This window comes from Acanthochromis polyacanthus, chromosome 12 (assembly GCF_021347895.1).
Source record: "Acanthochromis polyacanthus isolate Apoly-LR-REF ecotype Palm Island chromosome 12, KAUST_Apoly_ChrSc, whole genome shotgun sequence".
Classification (NCBI taxonomy): Eukaryota; Metazoa; Chordata; class Actinopteri; family Pomacentridae; genus Acanthochromis; species Acanthochromis polyacanthus.
Genome location: NC_067124.1, coordinates 13,784,959 through 13,811,283, shown reverse-complemented (window position 1 = coordinate 13,811,283; position 26,325 = coordinate 13,784,959). Strand labels below are relative to the sequence as shown.

Here is a 26,325-nt window from a genome sequence, read left to right as displayed (position 1 = left end):
GTGATTCGGTATCCATACATTACGTACACATGCATAACACACCTGTGCTCAATGCAAGGCCATTTTGTTTGAGGGTACATCTATATTAAATCGCCACATTCTATGGTGCTGTGATTTCTGCAAGAAATTCTTTCAAGATTTCATCCATTGGAAATGATACGACTGAGCAGCCTTGACGGAGTACTGTGCTCTCTGAGTGCTTTTCTTGTTTGTCATCTAAAAAAGACAGTTATTTAACAGTCTTCACCATGTGCCAACACTTAAATTAAGGCACTCGATTGTAATAGTTATCGTAATAATTTAAGACAAATTTTGTTAAAGTTGCTTCACTGCAGCATTTTTAGGTCTATCAATTTATTGAAGGAGTTTGATTGGAATAATTCCGGAAAAAGTAGTAAAATAACAGCATTTCTCTGAAAAACATGTATTGTAAATGTGTGCACTTACTGTTTTGCACTTTATTTTAATTCGAATGTTTTACCATAACTTTCCAGCTTTTGTATGGCAGTTGTTGCTGACCGTCATTTTCACAGTTTAATCATTATTTTGCGCTGTACCTTACTGAAATGTTGAGACAAGGGCAAGCCGATCAGTAAGATTGGAGCAGAAATTTTCAGTAAGATTCTAAAATAGAATTCAAATAATGACTAAATAACTAACAGAAGGAGTCATTAACTTATCAGCCTGGTCTATTATCGAATTCAATGTTAAGCTATTTTCTGATTGTCAATATCCATATTTTTTAAAACCAATTTCTGATCCAATCTCTATGTTTTAATTGTGGTACATTTGGTCTTTTTAAATTACACAAATGAAAAATATAAATTAAGACATTTCAACAAAGCTCTGTGTTGGAGTTTGACCGTAAGATTATTGCTGAAATATTTCGCCAAAAACTGACATCAGCTCCACGTATCGGTTATTGACCTTTGACTGCAAATAATCGATATTGATTTTGGTCCTGAAATAAAACACAGATCACACCTGTGGAAATCAGGCAATTATGTGTCTTGCTGTTGAGGCAAAATTTCATTGTAGTGCATTTCTCTTATAGATACCAAACATTTGTCCTAGTCTGGTTTCGACTGCACTATTTACATTATTATTTACAGTCTGTTGAGGAGTTATCTTCATGAGAAGCTGAGACTGAGGACAAATTTCACAATAGCTTGTATTTTCTTGCTTGATTTATGATCAGAGCTCTGCACAAACTCTGGTTTTTCAGCTGGAACTGTGCATTTTTTATTCTTTGTTATCCTATTACAGTTTAATGAAATACAAAAGAAATTCCGTTGCACCAGGTTTCCCCAAAACCTGCAGGTGTTTAGTTTCTTTAAAAAAAAACAACTGCTCTACTTGCTTTGGCAATAGCAGCTGTTGAGTTATGTCCATTGAAGTCTCAAATGAAAAGCTCTGCTGAACTCAGCCTCAGGACATCCACATCCTGTAGTGGACAATTGAAGTCAAGGTCAGTTTAAATGAGTGAATGCAAGGTGAGTTTAGGGCTTCATCCAATCAGGGCTCAGACAGAGACAGACTGAGCATCCCTTCCTCTTCCAATGAGAGCAGCCTGCTGCGTGCAGCTCCATCTCCTCCCAGCGATGATGTAATGTCATGAATATTGAAACAGGTTGCTCAGTGGTTGGGAGGCGCTCGACTCAGCATCTCTTCCCCATCACCACTACCCTTCAGCTTCCGACAAAAGCACCCAGAAAAGGTAAGAAATTCATGTAGAGTTGATGTTTTCCCCGTGTTAATGTCTTTTTCTTTGAGTGGACAGTCGTGTTGTGGATGAATGTGAGCAGCGGTAGCCTGTAGTGAAGGACAAATGTCTGTCTGTGGTCCACTTTGTGTTCTGAGCTGTCAGGCCTTCAAGGTGGGCTGATATACTGTTGCTGCTCCCAGTTGTTTTAGTGGAGGAGATGCATTAAGTTGAGCTGTCTTTTCTTGTTTGGACTAATTCTTCAATTTATCAGCGGTGATTGAGAGACTGTGTGACAGGAAGTCGATTCTTGGTGCTTTCTGAAGCAACAAAAAGAAAAACTGTCAACAGTACAATAGGTTTAAAGGAGGTTTATTGACACTTTTGTAGCTCATCTTCATCCGTTTGGTTACTGAGTCATCGGTGATGTTGAGCAGAGATGGAGGCTGGCAGTAAAGATGATGCTCTTCTAGATCATCCTTTGTTTCTGTTGGATCAGATCAGAACCGACTCTCTGTCAGCTGTTTAACTGTCTGTCTGCTGCTTCGGGGTTAATGACATTTCCCTGTCTGTCCAGCCTTTGGGTGCAGATGACGCAAATGTAGCTCCTGCTCTAATTATCGGAGCTGCAGCTGATCTCAGGCTGCATGATCACTGGTGCTCACGTACCTGCTGGCAGCTTCCACTGTAACCTAATTATCCTGGCTGAGAGCTTCAATGTAAAATGCATAATGGTGCTTGGATGCAGACTCAGTTCCTTTAACAAACAAACTATTTGATGGACCTGTAGAACACCAGCAGAAGGAGTGTGATTCTGTCCATCTTCTGTAGCTTTTAGATGTAAAAAGTCAGTTATTTTGCAGCTGCAGGGATACTGGTGGAGGGATGGATGCAGGTGACGGTGAGCTGAGCCTCTGACACCATGATGAACCCATCATCTGCCGACGCGCCACGGCAGCCAGACAATAGCAGCCGGAGGCAGCAGCGATCCTCGTCCCCGGCCGGCCAGAAAGACTCTGGATCCAAAGCTACGCAAAAAAGCAGCAACTCGTCAAAGCCCATCACGTCAAAGCAAGCAGGAGCAGGAGGGGGAGGGAGAGGCAGCCGAGGTCATTCTCCCGTCTCCACCGGCAGGGAGCGGCAGGCCGGAGGCTCTCCAGCCGTCAGAGGCGCGGCTGCTGTCCAGGCTGCTGGTGCTGAAAGCCCGACGCTGAGCAGGCCTCCGTCCGCCGCCGCCGCCGCCGCCGCCGCCGCCGCCGTCCAGTCGGCAGAGGATTCTCCGCGTCTGGTCGCCGATGCTTCCTCGCCCTCCAGAGCGGATCCGAACCGCGTCGTCTCCGACCAGCCCTGCGCGTCCAAATCCCCCAAACTGAGGAGCAAAAACTCGAGAGGAGGCGAGGCCGCCGCGGCGACGAGCAGCAGCAAGAAGAGCTCCAAAAGCACGGTGGGCTGCGGACCCGGCTTCTGGAAGGAGGGATGTTTACAGTCCGAGCTCATACAGTTTCACTTGAATAAGAGCTTGGGGAAGAAAGGGACAAAGATGCAGACGAAATCAGCCTCTCCCCCGGCCTCAGAGCCGGAGCTGTCCCCGGAGCCCGACACCCCACGGCGGGCTCCAGAGCCGGACCAGGGGATGCAGGACGAGATCGAGAGGCTGGAGGACGAAAACGAGGATCTGAAGGTAGATTTACGAGCTTGTCAATTTAGATTTCTTTGGCATGCGGAATATGTGATGCGACGGTCGCACCTGTTGTAGGCCCACATGCAGGCTGCATGGTAGCTACTGAAAAATACATATTCAAAAGGAGCTGGCGTGTTTGTTTGTGGATAGATGCTAGATTTGATTATTTTGTGACGCATTTGTTTTGTTAGAATGAAATCGAGGAGATGCGGGCAGAGATGGATGAGATGCGGGACACCTTCTATGAGGAAGACGCCTGCCAGCTGCAGGACATGCGCAGAGAGCTGGAGAGAGCCAACAAGAACTGTCGGATCCTCCAGTATCGACTAAAGAAGGCCGAGAGGAAGAGGCTCAGGTTCACAGAGAGTGGCCAAGTGGATGGAGAGCTGCTCAGAAGTCTGGAGCAAGACCTGAAGGTGAGTCTGTGGAGGGCTGAGCATTATCAAGAACATACACAGGATCAAAAAGCTAACTCTTGTCTTTAATTCTGTTTCCATCCCTTCTTCCAGGTGGCTAAGGATGTGTCCGTTCGTTTGCACCATGAGCTGGAAAATGTGGAGGAGAAGAGGACAAAGACGGAGGAGGAGAATGAGAAGCTGAGGCAGCAGCTGATAGAGGTGGAGGTCACCAAACAGGCCCTGCAGAATGAACTGGAGAAAGCCAAAGAGGTGAGAGACTGAAGGGAACTGGTGTTACGTCTTGACCTCTATTGTCAATTCTGCAATGAAAACTGTTGTCTGAGAACTGCCAAAAGTTATATTGAAGATGTGAAATGCTGTCTAAGAGTCACTATCACAAACAGAGCAGTGTTTACAGGGCAGCATTATTCACAATATACACATAAAAGAAATATAACTTAAAGCTGTTATTGAATAAAATGCCAGTATGCTGTAAGTAATTCTCTATGTGGTGATGAATTAAGTATATGTGGACTGAAATTTGAAAGAATCTACAAAATAACAAAAACAAACCTAAACTCACAGGTACGTTTGGTTAAGCACAATGCCACTTTACTTTTTTCCTCCCAAGGCTCAGCAGCAACATATCAGATTTATGTCCTAATGTCCTTTTAAGATTCCTGAGATACACATTGAAACACAGACAAGGATGTTTTTTGGCCTTGTATTTTTACTTCCAGGCTCTAAAATAACACTTGCACCAGAGCAGCATGGTTTGAATTTGAATATTTTACCAGAAATGTTCTTGAGACTGAGCTTAAACGGTCCTGTTTTTCCATTAGTGAGCCTTCAGTGTTCCATAAATCTGGATGATATCACTGCCTTCAGTAAGAAAACAGCGAGCTGATCATGATGATGATGAGGATGATGATTTAACCACTGTTTCCCTGCAGCTCTCGCTGAAAAGAAAAGGAAGTAAAGATGTGCAGAAGGCAGAGAGAAAGACTCCGCAGACCCCGATCGAGGTGAGTCAGCATCTGAATTATTAGATTGTAGAGGTATAAACCTGAGGATATGTTTGATAATGTGGTTATTTTCCAATGCAATTTCCAAATGAAAACAAAATGTAATATTGCAGAGCTGAGTATCATAGAGTTGTGATTTATAGCGAGCTAAAGAAACATGGAAAAACATGATCGTAATGACTATAATATGTGCTTAGGCAAGGAAATAGTGTGGGAATGCAGATTTTGAAGCACACTGCCAAAGTAATTAGAACTTGCACAAGACAAGCTACATCCCTAGTTGATATTCTCACATGATTCTCTGTAAAAATCCATCTTGCAAACAGAAGCCTGGAAACTTCAGGCAAATAAACAAACTGTTTGCCCTCCTTCATAGGAAGAAAATGAGGATCTGAAATGCCAGCTAGCCTTCATCAAGGAAGAAGCCATCTTGATGAGGAAAAAGATGGCAAAGATCGACAAAGAGAAGGATCGGCTGGAGCAGGAGCTGCAGAAGTACCGATCCTTCTACGGGGATGTGGACAGTCCGCTGCCTAAAGGTGAAGCCGGAGGACCTCCAACCACCCGAGAATCTGAGCTGAAGCTCCGTCTGCGCCTCGTGGAGGAGGAGGCCAACATCTTGGGGAGGAAGATTGTGGAGCTGGAGGTGGAGAACAGAGGACTGAAGGCTGAGCTGGATGACATGAGGGAGGACAGGTAGTCATTCATGAAACTGGATTAAACCAGGAGATTAGTGGTTAAAATGTAATGACAGCTGATGTGGAGAGAAGAACATTTATATTCCTGCATTGTGGAGAATCAAGTCTGCAGTTTCATGAATTATTTTCATGCTTGGATTGACGAAAAATGTAGTACAAAGGAGCTAAATTTCATAGCTAACAATACTTTTCTTCTCACTTTCTTCCAGTCTGGCGGCAGCAGGGGTGGACGGTTCCAGCAGCAGCGGTCAGCAGAGCAGAGAGCAGGGAGAGGCTCTGTCAGAACTGAGGCAGCAGCTTCAGCTGGTGGAGGATGAGGCAGAACTTCTCCGCAGGAATTTAGCAGATATAGAAGAAGAGAACAAAAAGGTACATGGTGTGGACTGTCCTATGAAAATTTTAACAGGAAGTTCTACAATTTCCGACATGGACTCCGAGCCATAAACTAACTAGAAGTAAATGCTTTTAAAACAAAAGCTATAAAAGGGATAAAAGGCCTCATTTGTTTTTTCTGCTTGGCACACTTTCCGTTAAAATTGCAACAGCCTGCCTATAGGATAAGATGTATGCTTTCTAATTTCACCCTGCTATACACTATTGCTGTAAGATGCCAAATAATTCCTGTTTCTTATCTGTTGCTAATATTGTGGTCTGATATCTGAATCACAAACCGACACTAAACAAACGTGGGGTTAACATTCAGTTTTATCTTTAGGTGACAAATGAGCTCAATAAACTGAAATACAAGGCTGGATCCCATGAAGCTGGATCAAGACATGGAGGAGGTTAGTTGCTTTTGCAGGAAATAAAACAACTTCACTGTAGAGAATGACATCTATCTTCTCTCTCAGTGTAATAAATCTGTGCCAGGTGAAAAATCAGTTACATAAAACCTCCAGGAGCTGTGCATTAAAGCCTAATTTGCAGAGGTGTTCCACTTTTCATTGTTGCCTTGTTCCAACCCCAGGAGGAGCTGACCCTGCTAAAGTGGAGGCCCTCCAGGAGGAGCTGAAAGCAGCACGGCTGCAGATCAATGAGCTGAGCGGCAAAGTTATGCAGCTGCAGTACGAGAACCGCGTGTTGCTCTCCAACATGCAGCGCTACGACCTGGCCTCCCACCTGGGCATCCGTGCCAGCCCTCGGGACAGCGACGCCGAGAGCGACGGAGGACGAGACGACGACACACCTTCTGCCTCAGCCTCCTCCCCTCGCCTCCTCCCTCCGCATCGCAAACGTGAGGGCCCTATAGGAGGGGAGAGCGACTCGGACGAGGTGAGGAACATCCGCTGCCTCACCCCCACACGTTCCCTTTACTCACCCGTAGACAGTCGTTTTTTATCCAGAAGCCTGAAGGACCGGCAACAGATGATAGACATCCGCATCGAGGCGGAGAGGCTGGGTCGGACCATCGACAGGCTCATCGCTGACACCAGCACTATCATCGCTGAGGCCCGAGTGTACGTCACCAACGGGGAGCTGTTTGCTCGACTGGATGATGATGAGGAAGGTGGCAGGTAACAAACACATCCTATAGCACTGTGTGATCACTACACTGTTGCTGTTCTGTGCACATCAAATTCTACTTGTGCTCCACAGGATCAGAGAACATGAGCTCCTGTATCGTATCAATGCCCAGATGAAGGCCTTCAGGAAGGAGCTGCAGAGCTTCATAGACCGGCTGGACGTCCCCAAGCAGGAGGACAAACAGGCTGAGGAGCCGCTGTCTGTAAGCCAACTCATGAGTGACTGTAATCTCTGTAATGTCTAATAATTGCTTTTCTTTTTCTAACTGCTTGTCATTCTACTCTTCACTCCCACGCCACCCCTTGTCATTTCTTCCTCATCCATCCAGATGTTCCAGCCCATCATTTTGCTGATCCTCATTCTCGTTCTGTTTTCCTCACTCTCTTATGCCACCATTTTTAAATTGGTATTTCTTTTCACCCTGTTTTTTGTTCTGTAAAGCACATTATTCATCATTATGCTCATTTTCATTGTTTCTTTTATTTACTTTTTCATTCATTTCCATTCTGTTATGTTGAACACATCGCATAAGGTCACTCAAGGTACAGGATATTATCACTTTCCAAGTATGACCCAAGCCACTCATCTACTCTGATGCTTTCAACATTTACTGGAGACCACACAGCTCAGTGCGACGGTGGAGTGTTAGGTGAGTATGTCATTAAATTCCCTGACCAAGTCACTTTTTCAACACAATCTTGAGTTCCAGGTTTATAAATGTTGTCGTCTCGTAGGCTGTGTACATCCATCATACACCCACACAGGTGATTTCACTTTTTGCCTAATTTGACTTCCTCTCAGGACTGTGTGGGCACAAACTGACTGACACCTGCCTCACTTATTTGTTAATCAGGGTGGGACAGCATTCAGCCTCATTACTACACAGAAATCTGTGACTTAATGCTTTCGTAGCTAAATTTAGTTTCAATCTGAGCTGAGGTCTAATCAGTTACTGTATCTGCAAGGATCTGTGTGGGTGAGCAAGAGCTTTAATTAGATTTAAAAATGCAGTGGGGAAAACTGTACCCAGTTGTTAGAGGTAAAGCTTTTTTTTTTTTGCAAATTGAAGAGCTAAAACTCGTCTTGTCTGTAGCCTTAAGTTGGACCATTGTCTATTCAGTGTGGGAATTAGTAATGGGTCAGTAATGCCAAAGGTTTATAAGATTTTATTTCTCGATCAAAAATTTTCTATATCCGTGTGACTTTTTCACGTTGCTGTAGGAAAACAGTAATTTCGGAAGTTTGTATTGTAACCTGTGGTGGAGACTGAGACTCTTTTAATGATGAATTCTAAAGGTGCGGATGATGTAGAACCTCCTCATATAATCTCTGCATATAGCAGGCATTTGTTTGAAGCGTCATTTGTTTTCTTGTGCAGTCAGCACACTGGCTTGGGTGGATAACAAAGTTCACATCATGCATAACTCGTGGATGCAGATTTGGATGCAGGGAGCATAAATTGGTCATAAATTCTGGCCAGCCCACACAGTTAATAATAAAGCCCATCTGGGGGCTACACACTTACTCATAGAGCTGGAGTTATGTTCTTACGCTAATGTAATTTGTGACATGTAATTTAAAACCAACCATTAGAAAACGAAACTTGGAAAAACAGTTTTAGATGTTTTTTTTTAATTAATTTATAGCAATAACAAAAAAGCCTGTTCTTTATGAGTCCTTATGTTGTACTTCTAGATAGCAAACATACATGCATAAGTGAATGATTAAAAATAGTGACCAGTGTAACAGACTTTTTGCATGCAGAAAAAAAGATGTCAGTTTCTCTGCTGCTCTAATAAGAGTTTTAATTACTCCGCCAAGGAACATGATGTAGTTATGTGACGACTGACATACGATCGTCCATCTGTTTGTCTGTCTGTTCACACATTACTCAAAAATGGAAAAACAGAATAACGGATTTGGATGAAATTTTCAGGGAAGGCCAGAAATGACACAACGACCAAGTGATTACATTTTGGCAGTGATGCGGTTTATAGTTTGAATCCACGGATTTGTTAACAATTTCTGTATCATTGTGAGATAGCGTCACAGCGTCACTGTCACTATGACAACAAGTGAACATACGTCAGCTGCCTGCTGACGATCACATGATTGTTATCCTACTACAAAATCCACCACTGTGGACGTATCGGGACTCATCCTTCAGAAATGATAGAAGGAACAGTTGATTAAATTATGGGGGTGTTTCCGAGTCCAGTCAATTCCCACCCACCTACATATTTAGGTCACGATTTGGTATCCGTGCATATCGTACACACACATAGCACACGCCTGTGCTCAACACAAGGTTATTTTGTTTGTGGGTACGTTTACATTAAATGGACATATTCTATGGTGCCGTGATTTCAGCCACAAATTTTTTCAAGATTTCAGACACTGGAAATGATACGACTGAGCAGCCTTGGCACAGTACTGCACTCTCTGAGTGCTTTTCTTGTTGAAGTTGTGTCTACAGGACTTTGGAAGCACTTCAATTAAGTACATCAATTGTTCCCAGTTACAGTATCAAGTTCTAATTTGTCCCAAAATCCTGTGCTTTGACTGCTATCAAATCTTGTAAAAAAAAAAAAAAAAAAGTGCAAAGTCACAGCCAGAAACATCAACAGGAATCGTGTTTAGTTTTCTGTTTGATATGAGGCGTGTGGACCTTTTGTAGTAAGACCAGAACAGCCTGCAGCAGACATGGAAATCATGAATCGGCTCTCAGTCTGAGGAGGCCTTGGCTCTGCCCCTGCTTCCTGGCAATACACACACAGACACCCAAACACACTCCCACAGTAACACTGACACTCAGACTGACACTGAAACAAATGGGCTCATGTCTTGCAAGTTCTTCTTAAGCAACTGCACTGAGTCATGACACAATGTCAACATAATCTGCAACGAATTATCCAGAGAGCTGTGGGGAGTATTACAGGGGGCACTGGCAGGGTTGTGTAAAAGCGCCCTTGGGTGGGTCTGACAAACAGAGCCAAAAAAGTCTGTTTAACCGGCGGACCTGACCACCAGGACGGAGGCGGTACCGGTCCGCTTCTTTCAACCCACCGGTGGGATGTTTTACGTCAGATATTCGGGCCAGCTGCGCAGGGAAGAGGAGAGAGAGAGAGAGAGAGAGAAAGGGGGGATTTTATTCCACTTAATGAAAGCATCATTTCAGCTGTAGGCTCTCCAGTTGTTTTTAACTAAGCCATTGCATTCCAGCGCAGACGGCGTTTCAGCTACTTCACCGGCTCCAATCTGTGACGCTTTTGAATCAAGACGTTTATTGCGACGTTCAGGATCGAGGTAAGAGTGCAGCAGTCAGTAGTAGTTACTTTAGTTACTCTTTTCAAGGCCTGATACAGACAAGCTACTGTTGATCCATCTCTCAAATAAAATCCCACCCCTCGCTTTCCTCGTGATAGTCATCCCCCTCTCATACTAAGACAGCAGATGGCAGGAGGATGTGCGTAAAGCTGCCGCTGCTCCAAAGAAAATAAGGGAGGTGGACGAGCCATCTTTGTTTACAGTGCAAGGTAAGACACTCAGAAGTTGTTTTGTACAAGTAGTGGACATTTAGTGCAACTATTTGTGCTCCCAGGGTCGAGAGAAGTCGCTGGCTCGTCTAAAAGTCCTCATCTTCAGCGTTGTTTTTGCGGTCCAGCGGAATTGATTCGTTGCCATGGGGACAGCGCAAGGTGGCACATCCAGCGAAGCGCAGCTAATTAGAGCGTCCCGGTGTTGATTAACGGCCGCTGCCTCCTCCAGGCGCCGTTCAGCTATCTGGCTTCGGGAAAATAAAGTCCTGGTTACAGGGGAGGTGTAAAAATACTCTCCGCTGCTCTTACATCAGTGCGCTCCGGGATATTTTTGGGAGCTTCTCCCATTCGCCTCGGAGCGGTTACTGGGTGTCTGTCACATCCAAGCTCTGAATTGTCGCCTCAGTGCGGCGCAGAGACACGCAGCGTCCTGAGCTCTCTGCATGTAAACATGTACGAGAAGCAGTGAGGAGAAGACTGAGAGATAAATAGGAAGCACTGTGGAGACTCTGGCACCAGAATGACGGCTTGACCGAGTCTCCGTTTGGACATGGAGGGGACCAGTTCGGTTCGCACAGCGGTGACTGCTGCCCTGAGTGCTGCTGTGTGGCCGGCGGGGGATCTGGCTGGGTTTGGATAAATGGCGCTTTTATTACGCCACTGGTCACCACAACAGTTAGAGTTGATGGAAAACTACGTTAAACTGTATCAGAGTGTATTCCAATGCATGCTTTCCACAGCAGACATGGATACTTACAGAATAGCTTGGTGATCAGCTTCTACTAATTTGTCAAGTAAAGAATTTTTTTAATTTTCAATTTTAATGCACTTGGGAAATGTGGAGTGCGTTCATGAACGGCTCGGGGCTGCACGGTGGGGGCGGTGCCGGTGGGGGATACGTGCCGTCTCAGGGATGGGAGTTTGTGCCGTGCTCCAGGATGGAGAGGGCAGATAGAGGCAGGGGCAAAAACCGCAGCCCGCTGAGGAGGATCTCCTCTCCACCCACCGTCTTCAGTCAGATCTACGAGCCCCAGTTCGGTGCTTCCCCGGGTGGAGGAGAGGGTGGAGCAGGCGCGCAGCTTGAGATCCTCAGGGGACAAATGTGGCCCGGTCCTGAACTCCAGCAACAGCAGCAGCAGCAGCAGCAAACGCAACACACTCGGCTCAAAAAGAAATTTGAAGATTTGAAAAAGAGACACGTACAGGACAAGGAAGAATGGATGCGGGAGAAGGAGTCATTGTTGAGAGAAGTGGCTGATATACAAGTACTTGGGAATATTTACCTCCTCTGAAAGCTCTGTGTATTTATGTGTGCCCGTTCCGTGCGTCATTACGCATGGGAAGGTGTTAATTATCTCAGATGTACTAGTCACAGAAGATTTGTCATTTTTGTGGCATTATCTTTAATATTCCTAGAATGTCCTCACTAGATTCAAATTCAGAATCTGGCTTCTTATCAAGCATTGATTTCCTTCACAGATCTTCTGTGTGATTGTGATGAGAGGTGTGATACTGTCAGTGCATTTAGAGGAGCAGGCAGCTCGTCTGGCATGTTTGATTGACAAGGTTGCTGCCAACTGTGTTTCCACGCAGGGAGGAGAGAACAGGAGGATTCTGCTGGACCTGAAGACGGTTTTGGATGAAGTGCAGGCGGAGGTGAAGAGAGAGGAGGAGAAGAGGAGCGAGCTCCAGCTGCAGTACACCAGAGACAGATGTGCCTGGGAGCTGGAGAAGGCTGAGCTCAAATGCAGGATTGCGCAGGTAGGTTAAGGAAGATGATGCTGTATGGGTGGGGGGTTGGAGTCTTGGACTGTACATGAAAAGTAGCTAGAAAGTTGCTGAGTTTTAGCAAGTGTTGTGTGTGTTGCTTCGTACAGCTTTGTAGGCATGACTTTGTGTGTGTGTGTGTGTGTGTGTGTGTGTGTGTGTGTGTATGTGTGTGCTGACACATCCACAAGTAATCCAAAAAGTATTTTGTTTAACGGCAATCCTTAAGAACTGCCCACACACATGGAAGGATGTTTTAATTCTTGTGTATATTATGTTTGTGCATTTTCCCGTGTCTGTGCATGCCTGGTATTCACTGTGGTGTAAATTGGACTCGCCACCCATATGGCAGGGTTATAAGTCACCGTGGCATCCGTCCAACTCGAGCCTCAGCTTAGACAAAAGATTTGCACTGGGGAAACAAACTTAGTTATCCCCGCTCAGCCAGCTGACACTTGGCTTTTACCAGCTAGCTCTAAGCAGATGAGATATTAGTCTCTTTTGGCATTGGAAAGCTACTGTTAAGTGTGCTTGAAATGCACTGAAAATACCCAGAGTTAAGTTTTGCATACCGGTGCCACGCTGTGTCAGGCAGTGGACTGATCACTTGAATGACCCTACAAAGCTATTCTTCAAAGCAATGTGGCTGTTAGGGATTTAACTTTTTTTCTGGGTGTATCAGAAGATGGATTTATTTGGCTGCACTAAAGTCTAAACCTGATGAGACTCGTTCAGCCTTTGTAGATTCAAAAACTTTTGACTGTTCAGATTTGGATTTCTCTGGCTGCTGATTGTCTCAGTGCTTTTTATATCTGTTGTTTCTTTGTGCTGTTGTGGCGACAGTATCTTTATCATCTGAGCCTGTCTGATTCTTATCACAGACGTAACACTGATCGTTAATACATCTGCTCCTCATACACAGCTCTCCTTTAATCTGACTGCGATGAAGCTCAGAAATTCCATAATATGGTGCTGGAAATTAACAAGGTGCTGCAATGCTACTGGAGAGCAGTTGGACAAAAGCACCGGTGACACGATAACACAGGAATTCAGCAGAGTAACATGGATTTACCAGATCACACACACACACACACACACATAGTGGGTTTAGCCAATGTAATTTCCTTTATGTGAGCTGAGGACACGCTGTTACTCTTCAGCTCCTCTCTTTGTCCTTCTGGCCTTCTCACAGTGTGGTTGACAAAGAGCCATGCAAAAAGAGACATTTACTGTTCTGCTTTGTGTTTGTTAAGCCTAGTGAGGCAGCGGGAGAATGATAATTCAGTTTATGCGGGAGGACACACAAACATAGACAATGTTTTTGCCAAGATGCGATACATGTAAGGCATTTGTATTACAGGCAGTTCCCCACCAAGGACAGGAAGGATGTCTCAGTGTCTGTTTTTTTTAATATTTGCAAAGTGCTCGTGGTTGTTTGTGTCTTTCCACGTGTGCAGATATTCAAAATACTGTATAATGATTTTGACTGGAGAATTTCACACACATCCAGAAACTCTTGCAGATTTCTACACTGATTGCACAAACAGAGCAAATGGAAATGTGATTTGGGGTGAAGCCATGCTGAGTGGGGTTAGCGCCATTGTAAAAGTTGTTTTGTCTCGATGCCACATCCCGCCACAGTTTACTGTTTCGGGTACATGTTTACCGAGTGCTAATCTAAGGCTGCTCGTCAGGTTCAAAATACAAATCAGGCTTTCTGAAATCATTTGCAGCTGAGTAATCAAGTGACTGATTTACAGACTTTGCACATTTGTAGCCAGCTTGTTTTTCACATGGGACAGTTTAGAGTCAGTTTTTCCATAAACAGATGTTAGTGCAAGAAAATAAGATTACTTTGCAATTTAGCTGTTGATCTTATACTATTTGTTGAAATCCTTTCCTCATAAACAGTGTAATAAACTATGTAATGCAACAGTTTGACAGAACCCCCAAAACAGAAGGTTGATGATTGGACTGAATTTCCATTTAGTTTTACTTCATTTATTAATTTATGAACTGCAGAACACATTGGACTGATTTTAACATAGAAAAACATTAACTAGAAGGCATGTAAGGAGGTCAGTGGAGCTAGAAGGGTGTCGTCTTCATTTCATTTCGAAGTGAAATGTGAACAATTTCAACATGGGTGAGAAACTCCTCTGTCATTTTCCACTTGCTGGTCTCACTGTGCCAGTAGAGGCCATTTTTAGCTCAGACAGAATGTAAAACAGAGCGTTAAAGAGCTTGAAGGTAATTGTTGGGACAGTTTGGATGTTTGTGCTGATCACAGTGATCAGCTGAGTCTTACTGAGGTGGGTTCAGCTGAACTCTTTGGTTCATATATTTCAGCACTTTTAGGTTCACAACGTTGGAATTTTGAGGTAATTTTCAGTGAACCAGAAAGTGAAATGCTATCTGCATACCATCACAGCACAGAAATCCTTATTTCTCTACCTAGCCAGAAGAGAGAAACATCTACTACTAAAATGGTAAATGGTTGCATTTACTTTGGATGAAAGTGCTGTACATCATACATCACATTCACACACACAGATGGTGGAAGCTGCCATGCAAGGCACTAACCACGACCCACCAGGAGCAATTAGGGGTTTGGTGTCTTGCTCAGTGACACCTCAACATGAGCTCAACGGGCCAAGGATTGAACTGGTAACCTTCCAATTACAAGACGGCCACTCTACCCACTGAGCCATGCTGTCCCATACTACTGGCTACTGTATAGTATAATCTGACATATTTGTCTTGTTTATCATTGGATTGGTGGAGAAGACAAACAGCTTAGCTACATTAGTACATCATTATGAATTTGGCTCAGCTGATAAAGTGTGTGATCTGCTGTAATCACTATACCAGAGATTTTGGGCTCTGAGTCAGTTTAGCATAAACACGGCGGCAGCTTTTTAATTACACACCTTTTCTCCACAGTAGATTACGGCTGCATGTCACTGCTGTGTGTTGCTTCCACATCTTTTTCGGGCATTTTTACCACCAAATACCGAGAAAGCATCCAAGCTCCCAGGCAGAAGTCTCGGGCCGGATATTTCCAGGCATATTTCTCCGCATGCCACTGATTTATGAATGCTGCTGGCAGCTAGGAGACATCTCACTCTGTCTTAGCAGCCAACTCCCCCTCCTCCCTTTACCTCGGCTCCCTACCCCCCCTCGGAATGTGACATTGTGCAAGGCTGTGTCCGCTATTTATAGTGGGTCACCCTGGTGACACAGTTACCTTTATATACCCTGTGCCATGACAGTCAGGGTGGCCAAGAGGAGTTGGAAGTTGTTCCTTAGGGCTGAATTTAAGGTGCAAGAGAGTGTTTCTGTGAACTGGATATGATGCTGGTAATCAGTCTTCCTGTTTACATGTTCAGCTTCTCCACAAGGCAGTTTTCCTTTGCAATCTCAAACAATGAAAGCAATGCTTGACTCTTTATAAGCATCTTGTTTTTGCACTTTCACTATTTGTTTACATTTGAACATTGAAATAGACTGTGGACAGCACCCATCATCATCCATCTCTAATTGTGGAGAACTTTGAGAAGAGCCACAAGCAGACAGAATGGCTTGACTTGTTTTTCTACACCATAATTTCTTGACCCGAGGCCACAGGCAGAAATAGCACCATGACCGAGGTTTGTACCAAGGCTTTGGTTGATGTCTGTGGCTGAATACTGAAATAACACTTTGAGGCATGCTCGAATACACACACTACATACACCCTCTCACAAACACAAAGGCACATGAATACATGCACATGCACAGGCGTTGTCCTGGGCTCTTTCCAGCACCAAAGCCAACATTTTTTCTCCATTTTTACGAGCAACAAGAATGCACATTTACCACAGAATGTACAGATCTATGCACTAAAACACCCACTTTCTCTTAGTTGTTTTTATATGAGGATACTCTCTAGAACTTTCTGTGAAAACGACAATTCAGAGGGGATTTCCTGAGACCTTTTTTCTATATTAAGAGAACACCAATTCACCAATTCTTAAGTCTTTGTTGCTATCAAATTCACTCATTAAATTCTGGAGTCTGTCTTAAGAACACAGAATAAGTCATTGTATAGATTTGCAACATTTCTTCCCATTTTCTATAAAGTAGCATCATCCTTTCAGCTAAAGTTATTGGCTCAGGCGCAGGGAAAGTCCCAGGGGAGATGCCTGTGGTATTTTACTTAAAAAGGGCATTGATAGTGGGCAGTCAGTAATATCTTAATTAGAACAACAATTTCAAATGGAGCATTTCTGTAATGTCAGCGTTGTTAGGAATCAGAAGTTTGAGAGATCTCCTTTCTGTGGATCTGTGTTTTCCCTAAAAACTGCATCACTAGAGTATCGTTTGGCTCAGTCCACATCTGCAGACATATTATTCTGTCCCTGAATATGCTGTATCCTGCACGGTATCCTGTGTTAGTGACCCCTGATCCCATGAACCCAGAGTGTGAGTTCTTACAGGATATTTTCACTGTTCAATCTTTTGTCTTTTCTCCCTCTTCCCTCCTATGAACCCACTCACACTCATCCCCACGGTGCATCATTCCCCCCACTTCCTCCACCTTCTCTTCCTGCCGCTCCTTCATTCTCTCAATTCCACGTTTGACATTTTCTCCCACCCCTGCTTTGCATGTCTTATCTGGCTCCCGTCCTCTGGTTCTCCAACTGCAATCAATCCTTTATCACCACCGTCTCTCCCACTCTCTCCCTGTCTATCTCACTTCTCTCTCTCCTCCTCTGTGCCCTCTGCTCTCCCTGTCTGCTTCACTCAGTTGGAGGGTAGAGAAGCTACCACGGTGGCGAGTGGAGGGCTTCAGTCAGCAGCAGGATCCGGCTCTGTGTCATCACGGAGTCCTCGAGAACAGACCGGCGAGACCTCGACGTTCCGCAGGGACAGGGAAGAGCAGCGCAGGATCCTGGCCGACACACATTCAGCAGCCATGGACCTGCGCTGCCGCCTGGAGCACAATGAGAAGGACTGGTTGAGGGAGAAAGCCGAGCTGCTGGAGAGGTTCAACGTGGAGAGAAGAGAGTGGGAGAGTCAGCTGAAGGATATGCAGAAGAAAATAGAGGAGGTAAGATGCTTTGAGTGTGTGTCTAACTAAGAACATATCCATATTTTAGGATTTGCTTTGTGGTTAAGGTTGGATTGGGATTAAAGAAAAAACAAGATTGTCCGTAAAATAAACTCTCAAAAATATAAAATACTCTTCCAATCTCCACATTTTTATGTCTGCATCATTCCGAGGATATTTGACCTAAGTCCTATATGAAATGTGGCTTCGAATGTGCTGAGCAGTGTGTAACACTTTACTCCTACACATCCTGCTCAGCATCAACACTGTCAAAACAACATCAAAGATCTGTGCAACTGCAGAGTTTAAAGAAAGGAAGGAGTCCAATGAGGAGGCCGAGAGTTCTGCTGTTTCTCTGATCTCTGAGACTGAAACGGTTTGAGATGGAACATGAACTGTGTGGAGTAACCTGGCATGCAATCGAAAGTCATTCATGAAAGATAAAAAGATAAAAATGTTCTCCTCCATAGGTGTCTGTAATCTGTTAGTCAGAAATGTTTATTGTCCAGTGAAAACTTTCATTTTGACATGTTTTAGATTCATAGATATGGATATGGTGACCTCAGTACCACTTTTGTGCCAAATTTTTGACATATTTCTGAAGGGAAAGCTGAAAAATGAACAAAACTTTAGGAAAATGCTGATCTGTTTCTGTTTAGAAATATGCCGGATCATGTCAGTTAGAGAGCAAACTCTAAATTAATTTTTGGTCTGTGTTGGTTTTTATGATAGATTTTGTTTTAGCAAATTTGTGCCAGAGGGGAAATGAGCGATGAAAAAACAACAAGTCGACTAACTGAGTATCTGACTGACCAAAAAGTAAATCAGCAGTAAGATTAATTGTTGTTTTAGGCGCAAAAATGCACAAACTTAGCTGCTTCCTGTTTCCCAAATGTGACATTTTGCTGCTATATAGTGTTTTATGTTGTTTATGAGAATTTTAAACATTTTTACATCAACTAGTATCCATTAAAAAATATTTAGCAGATATACTGCCATGAAAGACAAATTTTAGCTGCAGCCATAATCAGAAATGTCTTCAGTAAGTTGGGCCACAAAGAAGGAATTAGATTAAAATGAGTGGACTATAAAGTATAATAGGATAAGACAGAAAAGATAGGGAAGTAATTCAGAACAAATTAATACGCCTAAGAGAGAATTACAAAGGAAAAGAAAGACAGTTTAGCCTGGGTGATGACAAAGCCCGAGCCTACCAGTGGATTAAAATCTAACATGCCCAGAAGGGCAGATTAGTGTTATTTTTTTATGAGTGAAGCCAAGTAGTTGGACAGAGAGCGAATGCACTGGAACAATTTGCTATGAAAAGAACATGTGGCTCTCATTTGCCCCTTAGAGACCAGAAAATGAGAGAGCAAAGTAACAGAGGAATAAAGCAGCCTAAAAGGCAGTAGTCCCTTGTAGATGTTGCATGATGGGAAAGGGGCCCAGTCAACATGAAATAGTGACTATTTTGAGATTTCCATGGTGGAGGGCCAGAGGTTATCCAGTTTTATTTGAAAAAATTCCTTGAATGTTTCTTTAATCTTCTGTGGTCTAAAAACGTTCGTTAGTTTTAGTGCCGTCTTGCCTCATTTCTCATCATCCAACTTTAGTTTGTGATCAAGCGGTCTATCTAAAGTATTACGCCATTTACATTCTGTACACCATGTGAGCCTTTCATGACCGTCCCGTGTATTTAATTTCATCTCAACCACCCCACTGAGAGTAGATTAGTTGCAGAAAGTCTGACTGGATGTCTAGTTGCGACTAACTTTATTTTAAATAAAATAAATGAATAGCAGTTTCACTTTTCCTTCATCATTGGAAAACATCCAACACTTAGATTTAAACATTAATATTCATCTCACTTCAATTTGTGCAATATCAGTTTCTGTATCACGCAGAATTTAATTTTGAGTGCAGCATGAAATGTGCAATATTTTATATTTTCCTTTCTCCTATGCAATGTTTCAGTTTCATGTGGACTATTTCATTATGATTTGTAACATTTCATTTAGATTTGCAATATTTAGATTGCATGTGCAACATTTCACTTTCACCTACAGCATTATCAGTGTAATGGACAACATTTCATTATCATTTTCATCCCATTTTTCTATTCTAGCCTTATTTTAGTTTACTTATCTTACTTCAGTACTGTATTTTGCTTATATCTTATTGCTTTTCTACTTTTCCGCACCACATTTCTTAGCTTATGTCTTTGTTTTTATCTGAGCAATATCTGGCACAAGGATTTCTTTTGGGATTAATAAAGTTTTATCTTATCTCTTATCTCAAACTTCTTGTTGACAAAGTGTTTGTTCTAACACTAGCAGAATAAGTTTTGACCTCCTGCTTCTTTTTCCCATTTCTAGCTGCACTGTGAGGTCAGAACCAAATGTGGGGGACCCGGACGGGACAGCGGACGGCAGGAAGACGACGACATTGTGAACAGGCTCAGCATACGTTCCACCAGCACCGGCTCCAGTTTGCTCAGTGACAGCAGTCAGTCAGAACCAAACAGAAATCCACCGGTACCGGGCTTCAGTCACAACAGAAACATCAGTGGTGACGGTGTTTGTCGTAGCAGAGACAGTCAGCAGAGCTCCTGTTTCCAGGCGGATGGCTTCAGTGAATTTAATGTTGGTGGTCAGTTCACTCAGAATGATCATTCACAAACTCAGCTTGTGGATGAATTGAGATCCAGAGTCGGTGATTGTAAGGAAGCTGTGGATACAACAGAGCTGGATGCTATTTTTCACGGCCCTCCCGGATGTGCAGTAGCACCGGAATACGCCTGTAAAGGGAATGAAACAAGTGTTCACGCTGATCCTCAAGAACGTCCTGTTTGGGCTGGACTGACTTACGCCAGTGAAAAGAAGAAGAACACCACTGCTCTCAATGCTGTGAGTGATTTTACTATTTTAAAGATGCAGTATATTGACCATCTCTCAGCTTCTCTGTGCTGCTGTCATAAACATGTTTGGTTAGCAGAGTTCCTGAACCCTTGTTTTAATCATCCCTTAGTTGCTTTAAGGATACAGTTCTCTTTTTCTGCCTTACTACCAGTACACAGAATTCAACTTGTCTATTTTCTTTCTTTCTGCTACTTGTCTCTTGTCTCAGGCTCTGAAGGAGATCGCTCGTGTGAGTGAGGAGCTTTGTAGCTACCAGGATGAGATCAGAAAGAAGAGTGGAGATAAGAGGTAAATCCACATCGCTATGTTCTCTTCCTGGTACCAGGATGGAATGATTCTCGTCACTACATGCTGGGATACGCCATGTGCATACTTTCAATACCATGTTTGTTTCAGAGCTGTAACTAAATGATAAATCACATTTTAACAAGTAATTTATACATGAGCTGTAATGACATAGATTGATTTTGTTAAAAGAGATAGGGGTAAGTGTCCTCTTTAATTCCTTTCAGGAATCGATCTGAATCCATGTGCCTACCTGGGGAAAGTGAGATTGTCTTTGGTCAAGATAAAACCTGCCGGGAGGTAGATGAAGCTCCTTGCGACCTTAGCCAGATCTACGATGACCTTCGGGCTTTGGAGAGGGAAAACTGGATCACTTTGTCACCAGATAACACCTGGCAGGCCAACAGAGGGCTGAGTGACAACTGGACAGGAAACTCTGCTGATCCAGAGAGCTACAGAGGAGAACAGACGAGCCCTGGAGTTCACTCTGAAATGGATACAGCCGCCCCACCCATCCCTCCCCGCACCTCCTCCTGGAATCTGAGCTCTCATCAAGAAACAGAACTCCACATCCCAGAATCCCCCATGGCGACGGCGAGGAAGTGCCACAGCCCTTGTGTTCTGGTGGACAGAAAGTGCAGCAGCCCATCTATTGTCAGGAAGTTTGAGGCTATGCTGCAAGAAAATGAAGGCAAAGTTTTCATAGACGGTGTGATGGCCTCATGTTCTGTGCCGGCAAACTCTAACTGTAATACAGGCTGCTGCCACAACCGCTGGTCCTGTGATGCAAGCAAGTTCACGAGCAATAAGTTATCTACGTACGAGACTGTCCAGAAAAGCTTCTCTGAAGTCAACATACTGAGTGCTGGGAAAGACCTGCGCTCAGATTACAGACCTGGTGTTAACATAAAAAGTCCTGAGCTACAAATGCCTTCAGTTGTCAGAGAATTACCTGTAGATTTGCTGTTGTCCTCTCTGGAAATAACACCTGTCAGCCCCAAACTCCAGGGCTCCAGAAGAAACATAATGCTGGAACAAAAAACAGCAGAGTTCAATAGAACTTTGTTTCAGGCTGAGATGGGCCGTGGCGTAGAGGAGCACAACACTTTCACTGTAACAGACCCCTGCTCTGTGGGTTTCCGGCCAATCCTGAAGGCATCAGAGGAAGTTATATCTCCCAAAGAGAGTAAATTTCAGCTACACTGTACTGATGTCATCGCTAACATCATGGATGCACATCCTGAAGTGACATTACCTCTCTCCATCTCAGAACCCAAAATGGATAACCCCGAGGTCCAACCGAGGCGAATGAGATGTGCTCCTGAAGTCCAAGAGGTCAAGTTAAAGCAGGAAACCCCTCCGCTCTTCTCACCTGAACAGCCACAGGTTGGACTCAGGGAGGCTACAGTAACCTCTCAGAGTGCTGCACTCCATTGTGAGGTCAAACACAAAGCTCGTACAGCAAGCAGTCCTTCCAGAAAAACACAACACAGAGCAGCCACAGAAGCTTTTTCATCTGAGTCTGTCTTGCCTGTAAACATCCAGCCAGGTCAGGCTGCCGATGATTTCAGCCCTAAGAAGGAGGATCCTCATGGAGCAAAGCCTCACACAGCCAGAGCTGATGTCGCACTCCAGCAGACATCTACTGAGATAAAACAAAGACAGATGACACAGCCAAGACATGCTTCTGACTCCTCCAGAACTGGGCCTCGAATGATGAACGACCATCCCTGGAAGCCCCTCACTCTTGCTGCATACCCCCGGCCTGAGGGATCCAGGTCCAACTACGGCGCAGTGGAAAGGATCCTGAAGAATTATGAGAGCGCAGCTCGAGCACAACAGAACGAGGTGGCTTCAAGCCCTAACTTCAACGCTGGGCAGGAAGAGAACTTCACAGAACTGGACATGCTGGACATGGACCCTCTGCCTTTGCCTGCTAGTCTGAGACACACACAGATGTCACACGCCTCACAGACACACACCACACATGCACAGCTCAGCAGCCACAATGCCATGGGTGTGAAGGAGATGCAACTCATAGTGCAGGTGGGTACAGTCTGATAGGCGTGTGCACACTTCTACATACATGAAAGTGTCTTTAGACTTGGGAACATTCAGAAGCTTTTACTTTGAATCAAATTTGCAAATGTGCATTTTGTTTTGACTAAAATCTAATAAAATCAAATTACACTTTGAGGGCCAGATTTGCCAGTGAACCTAGATGAACTTGTAAATTTCATTCTGTTCCATTCCATTCTAAAAACACTGTGTGATTGCCCTTGACTGAGGACAGCTCCGGTGGGAATGTTGTTTATTTCTGGTATGTGCTAAGAGACAGAAGCAGGCCAAAGCCTCCATTATAATCTGGGCATCTGGGCCAATCTATTGCTTAAAGGCTCCCAACAGGAGGAACTGGCAACGTGGTGGATAAAGTTTATACTAGGCAGGAGGTGAATCGCTCTCTCCAGTTTGTCTTTCATCTTTCAGTCCTTCCATGGGGCCTCATGGTGGAAGTGTTTTTCTGGCCTTTGTGTTGTAATTACAGAAGTATCTGCAAGAAGCCAGCTGACTAAATGCCCTTGGCAGAGCACAGAAAGGAGAAAGCTGAAGTGATTATGCTGCTTTAAAGTCATGCAAATGTTAAAGAAATCGTGGGTGTAATTATCAAGCCAATTTTATTTGACCTCATGAAAAGAGTGTAATTAGAGGCACCGCTTTAGTTTAACTTCACCCGAGGAGTACCGTCCAAGATAAAACTGCTGCTAAATGATAGAACCGCAACACGTGTAAGGTATTAAAAGTTCAAGTTTCCTCTTGACCAAAATCAGTGGGTTCTGCTTGTGTGACCTTTTCACATGAGTGTGCTGCCTTTTTTTAGTGTTCCTGGTTGAAATATGCCTGTTGTGTTCCCCAGGGTCAAGAAGACAGCAGATGGAACACGTGACAAAATGTAAAGTATCTGAGTGTGAGTTAGATTGTAGACAGAGCGGTGTGATAATCCTAAATGTTAATTCATTTGTTTCTCCACAGGAACATGACGGACCTTCTGTCTCATCTTCCTCCGTCCAGAAGAACTTTTCGAGGCCGGCCCGTCCAGCCAATCGTCGCCTCCCGTCCCGCTGGGCCAGCCGCTCCCCCACCTCGTCCTCCTCCACCTCCTCCTCTCCTTCGTCCACCCCCGTCGTGCCTCCATCCTTCCCCCTCCAGAAACACACTTCCTCCTTCACTTACTCACACGCCTTTCACATAGAGACGGTCATCATTTGATCTCCATTGCACTGTGTGTTTGAAACAACCAGAAGCCTTCAGTGATAATATCTGAACTTGGACCCTTCCTTTTTGCTCTTTTTACTGTTGTATATACCAAATCCAGACTGCTTCTCCACTATTACAGACTCAGAAGTGCTTTAGTTGTGAGTTCACCTCACTCTTAGAATGTACGTGGCATCCTGTGGAGCCTAGCTGACCAAGAAAGGCAAGAAAAGGATCTGAAGCTACTTCAGTTATTCAGCAGTTCGCTCCGAGTAACCTGCCAGGAATCATGCATACCACCAGAGGACAGTGAAAACAGAACTTTCCAAAGGAAGACCTCAGCCAGTGTGTCATTCATTCATGCCAACCATCTGAATGGATATCTTATGCTCAGGTCTGGATTCTAGCTTTGACTAGTGTAGCCTTGTATATCTACCAACAAAAGGACCCTTCACTACTCCCTCTGTCCTGTATTTACTTAAAATGAATGCTAGTTCATGTTAAAATGATCTACAAACTTTCAGCCAAGTCAAAACCAGACTGATGTATTTATGATGTACTTTATTTTGTATTTTGCGTGCAGCATATTTGTGTGCTTTTTGCACTAAATATGATGTTACATACTCCAGATGCAGCATCTTGTTGCATACAGAGATAAAGACAGCGGAGCAAAGATTTCCTCTCGCGTTATTTTCTCAGTGCTGAATAAAGCAGCGTCGGTTTTTCTGCCTTCTTGAATATCACCTACAGTAAATGCCTGGACTGTACCTTGCCTGTGACTATAACATTTTGCGTTGCTTTCATGTTTGGCTTTACATTTTTCAGAATTAAGCAAAAACAACATTTACTTGACATCAACAGATAGATGTGAGTTCCTTCTTTTTTTTTTTATAACTTTGTACCAAAGGCTGGTTTGTTATCCATTTTCCTGATTTGAAAATGAAATGCATCGTTAGTAATTGCATTTATTTCTTCTGTCCATCCACTGCTGTTGTTTTCCAAACAAATGTATGTTAAACCTCATCCAAGAGAACCTGCTTTTTTTTTGCTTAACATACTTAATGATGCTTATAAATGATAAAGAAAAGCCTTTTTTCTACTTTTACTAATTGTGAATGGTCACATATCAGGACATTACTCAGCTGAGTAGTTCAGTTTTTTTGAGTCAAAGTGATGAATCATATGATGAAGGTGACGCCTTTGTTGTTCTTTTTGTGTAATAAACATAAGGACATAATTATTTCTCTTTCTTTTCCCATCACACTGCAAAGTAGCTATATTTGAATTATACTTGTAGGATATGTTTTTAAATAGATGCATGTCTAAAAAATTCTTCTTGGCAGCTTAAACCCATTGTACCACTGCAGCACAGCTAATGGTTAAGGGAGTGTAATTATAAAGTACTATTCCACACATTGAGTTTCCCTGTAGATAAACCTTTTATTTAATTTGCATGTTATTATCTTTTTCAGGCTAAGCTGACCTCACCACTGTGCAGTTGCCATCCATCATTACATCCTTCTTCAGTCAATAATTTAATAAAATCTTAGGATCAATAGAACTTTGCACAGAAATATTTACGTGACTAAATCTGGAGGAGTCGTATGTGTCTGTTCAGCTCACAAAGATGAAGCACCAGAACCAAACGACTGTCTGGCTCCTCTCGGTTCAGTTTTGTTGGTTCCATCTTTGGTGACACTGTGATCTCTTCTTCTGAATGATGACTGCATTGCTACGTGACAACAGCAGAGGAACTGTCTGTCACTGGGATCATCTGTTTTTTGCGCAGTATGTTTGAATTCCTCTGTAAATATTTCATACATTCCTACTCCAGTGGTGTATTAAGCACTAATTTACTTGCCAACAAAAAGTCATCGACGAATTCTGCTGCACTGTCTGCTACATGAATTAGTTTTGCACCATCACACACACACACACACATTTATACTCCCATTCACATACATGAACGTACTAAAGGACGCACAACCATGCTGCACACTCGTGGTGTGAGCGAGACAGACACCTAACTCCTCACCCTGAAACCTGGCACTCTAGGCTGACTGAAATAACAGGTGCGACAATGTTGTGGTGCCAGAAATCCTACCCCGGCGATGATATAAATATAAATATTGTCATCCTCTCCTGATGCACAGCCTTGCGTTTGGCTGTCTCACCCTGTTTTCTTGTGTCAAGGTTGGGCAAGAGTGTAGATTCCCAGTGCTGGCCGCTGCTCAAGTCTGGAGGTTTCCAGATGCTGAGAGCGTTATATAACCGGCGCTAACTGTCTTGATCCGAGGACTGCTTAAAATCCCAACGCTGGAAAGAATTTATGGAAGAATCTGTACTATATCATGCAAGCAGAGTGACTGAGATGATTGTCACCAAGTGTGGAGACGGCAGCTACTTCAAAGAGTCTGTTGATCATTTGGCTGCAGGTGTCATTA

At 43.7% G+C, this 26,325-nt stretch overlaps 2 protein-coding genes across 3 annotated transcripts; both read left to right on the top strand.

Annotated features, from left to right (window-relative positions):
• The first annotated feature begins 1,596 nt into the window (after window positions 1-1,596).
• On the top strand, window positions 1,597-12,285 carry LOC110948728 (protein SOGA3). The gene is made up of 12 exons (XM_022190412.2): window positions 1,597-1,717; window positions 2,566-3,383; window positions 3,575-3,799; window positions 3,893-4,051; window positions 4,735-4,806; window positions 5,183-5,502; window positions 5,714-5,873; window positions 6,220-6,289; window positions 6,472-7,018; window positions 7,101-7,230; window positions 7,357-7,677; window positions 12,161-12,285. Exons 2-11 carry the CDS (start codon window positions 2,625-2,627, stop codon window positions 7,465-7,467), a joined length of 2,553 nt encoding a protein of 850 aa, XP_022046104.2. The 5' UTR covers window positions 1,597-1,717; window positions 2,566-2,624; the 3' UTR covers window positions 7,468-7,677; window positions 12,161-12,285.
• On the top strand, window positions 10,571-25,118 carry soga3a (SOGA family member 3a). Of its 2 annotated transcripts, XM_022190414.2 has the most exons (7): window positions 10,571-12,328; window positions 17,124-17,426; window positions 19,802-20,332; window positions 20,553-20,632; window positions 20,857-22,675; window positions 23,544-23,579; window positions 23,660-23,839. In XM_022190414.2, the coding sequence occupies exons 1-6, from the start codon at window positions 12,065-12,067 to the stop codon at window positions 23,571-23,573; spliced, it is 3,027 nt and encodes a 1,008-aa protein (XP_022046106.2). In that variant the 5' UTR covers window positions 10,571-12,064; the 3' UTR covers window positions 23,574-23,579; window positions 23,660-23,839. The 2 variants fall into 2 exon arrangements, with proteins under 2 accessions (XP_022046106.2, XP_022046105.2); XM_022190413.2 differs by lacking the exon at window positions 23,544-23,579 and having other exon boundaries at window positions 23,660-25,118.
• Window positions 25,119-26,325: the final 1,207 nt, after the last annotated feature.

What these genes read in the sequence shown, in the direction of transcription:
- LOC110948728 (XM_022190412.2), top strand. Translation starts at nt 2,625, where the DNA reads ATGATGAACCCATCATCTGCCGACGCGCCACGGCAGCCAGACAATAGC. An exon ending in AACTGGAGAAAGCCAAAGAG is followed by an intron (nt 4,052 to 4,734) that starts GTGAGAGACTGA and finishes GTTTCCCTGCAG; the next exon opens with CTCTCGCTGAAAAGAAAAGG. An exon ending in GATGATGAGGAAGGTGGCAG is followed by an intron (nt 7,019 to 7,100) that starts GTAACAAACACA and finishes TGTGCTCCACAG; the next exon opens with GATCAGAGAACATGAGCTCC.
- soga3a (XM_022190413.2), top strand. Translation starts at nt 12,065, where the DNA reads ATGAGAGGTGTGATACTGTCAGTGCATTTAGAGGAGCAGGCAGCTCGT. An exon ending in TCAAATGCAGGATTGCGCAG is followed by an intron (nt 12,329 to 17,123) that starts GTAGGTTAAGGA and finishes TGCTTCACTCAG; the next exon opens with TTGGAGGGTAGAGAAGCTAC. An exon ending in AGATGCAACTCATAGTGCAG is followed by an intron (nt 22,676 to 23,659) that starts GTGGGTACAGTC and finishes GTTTCTCCACAG; the next exon opens with GAACATGACGGACCTTCTGT.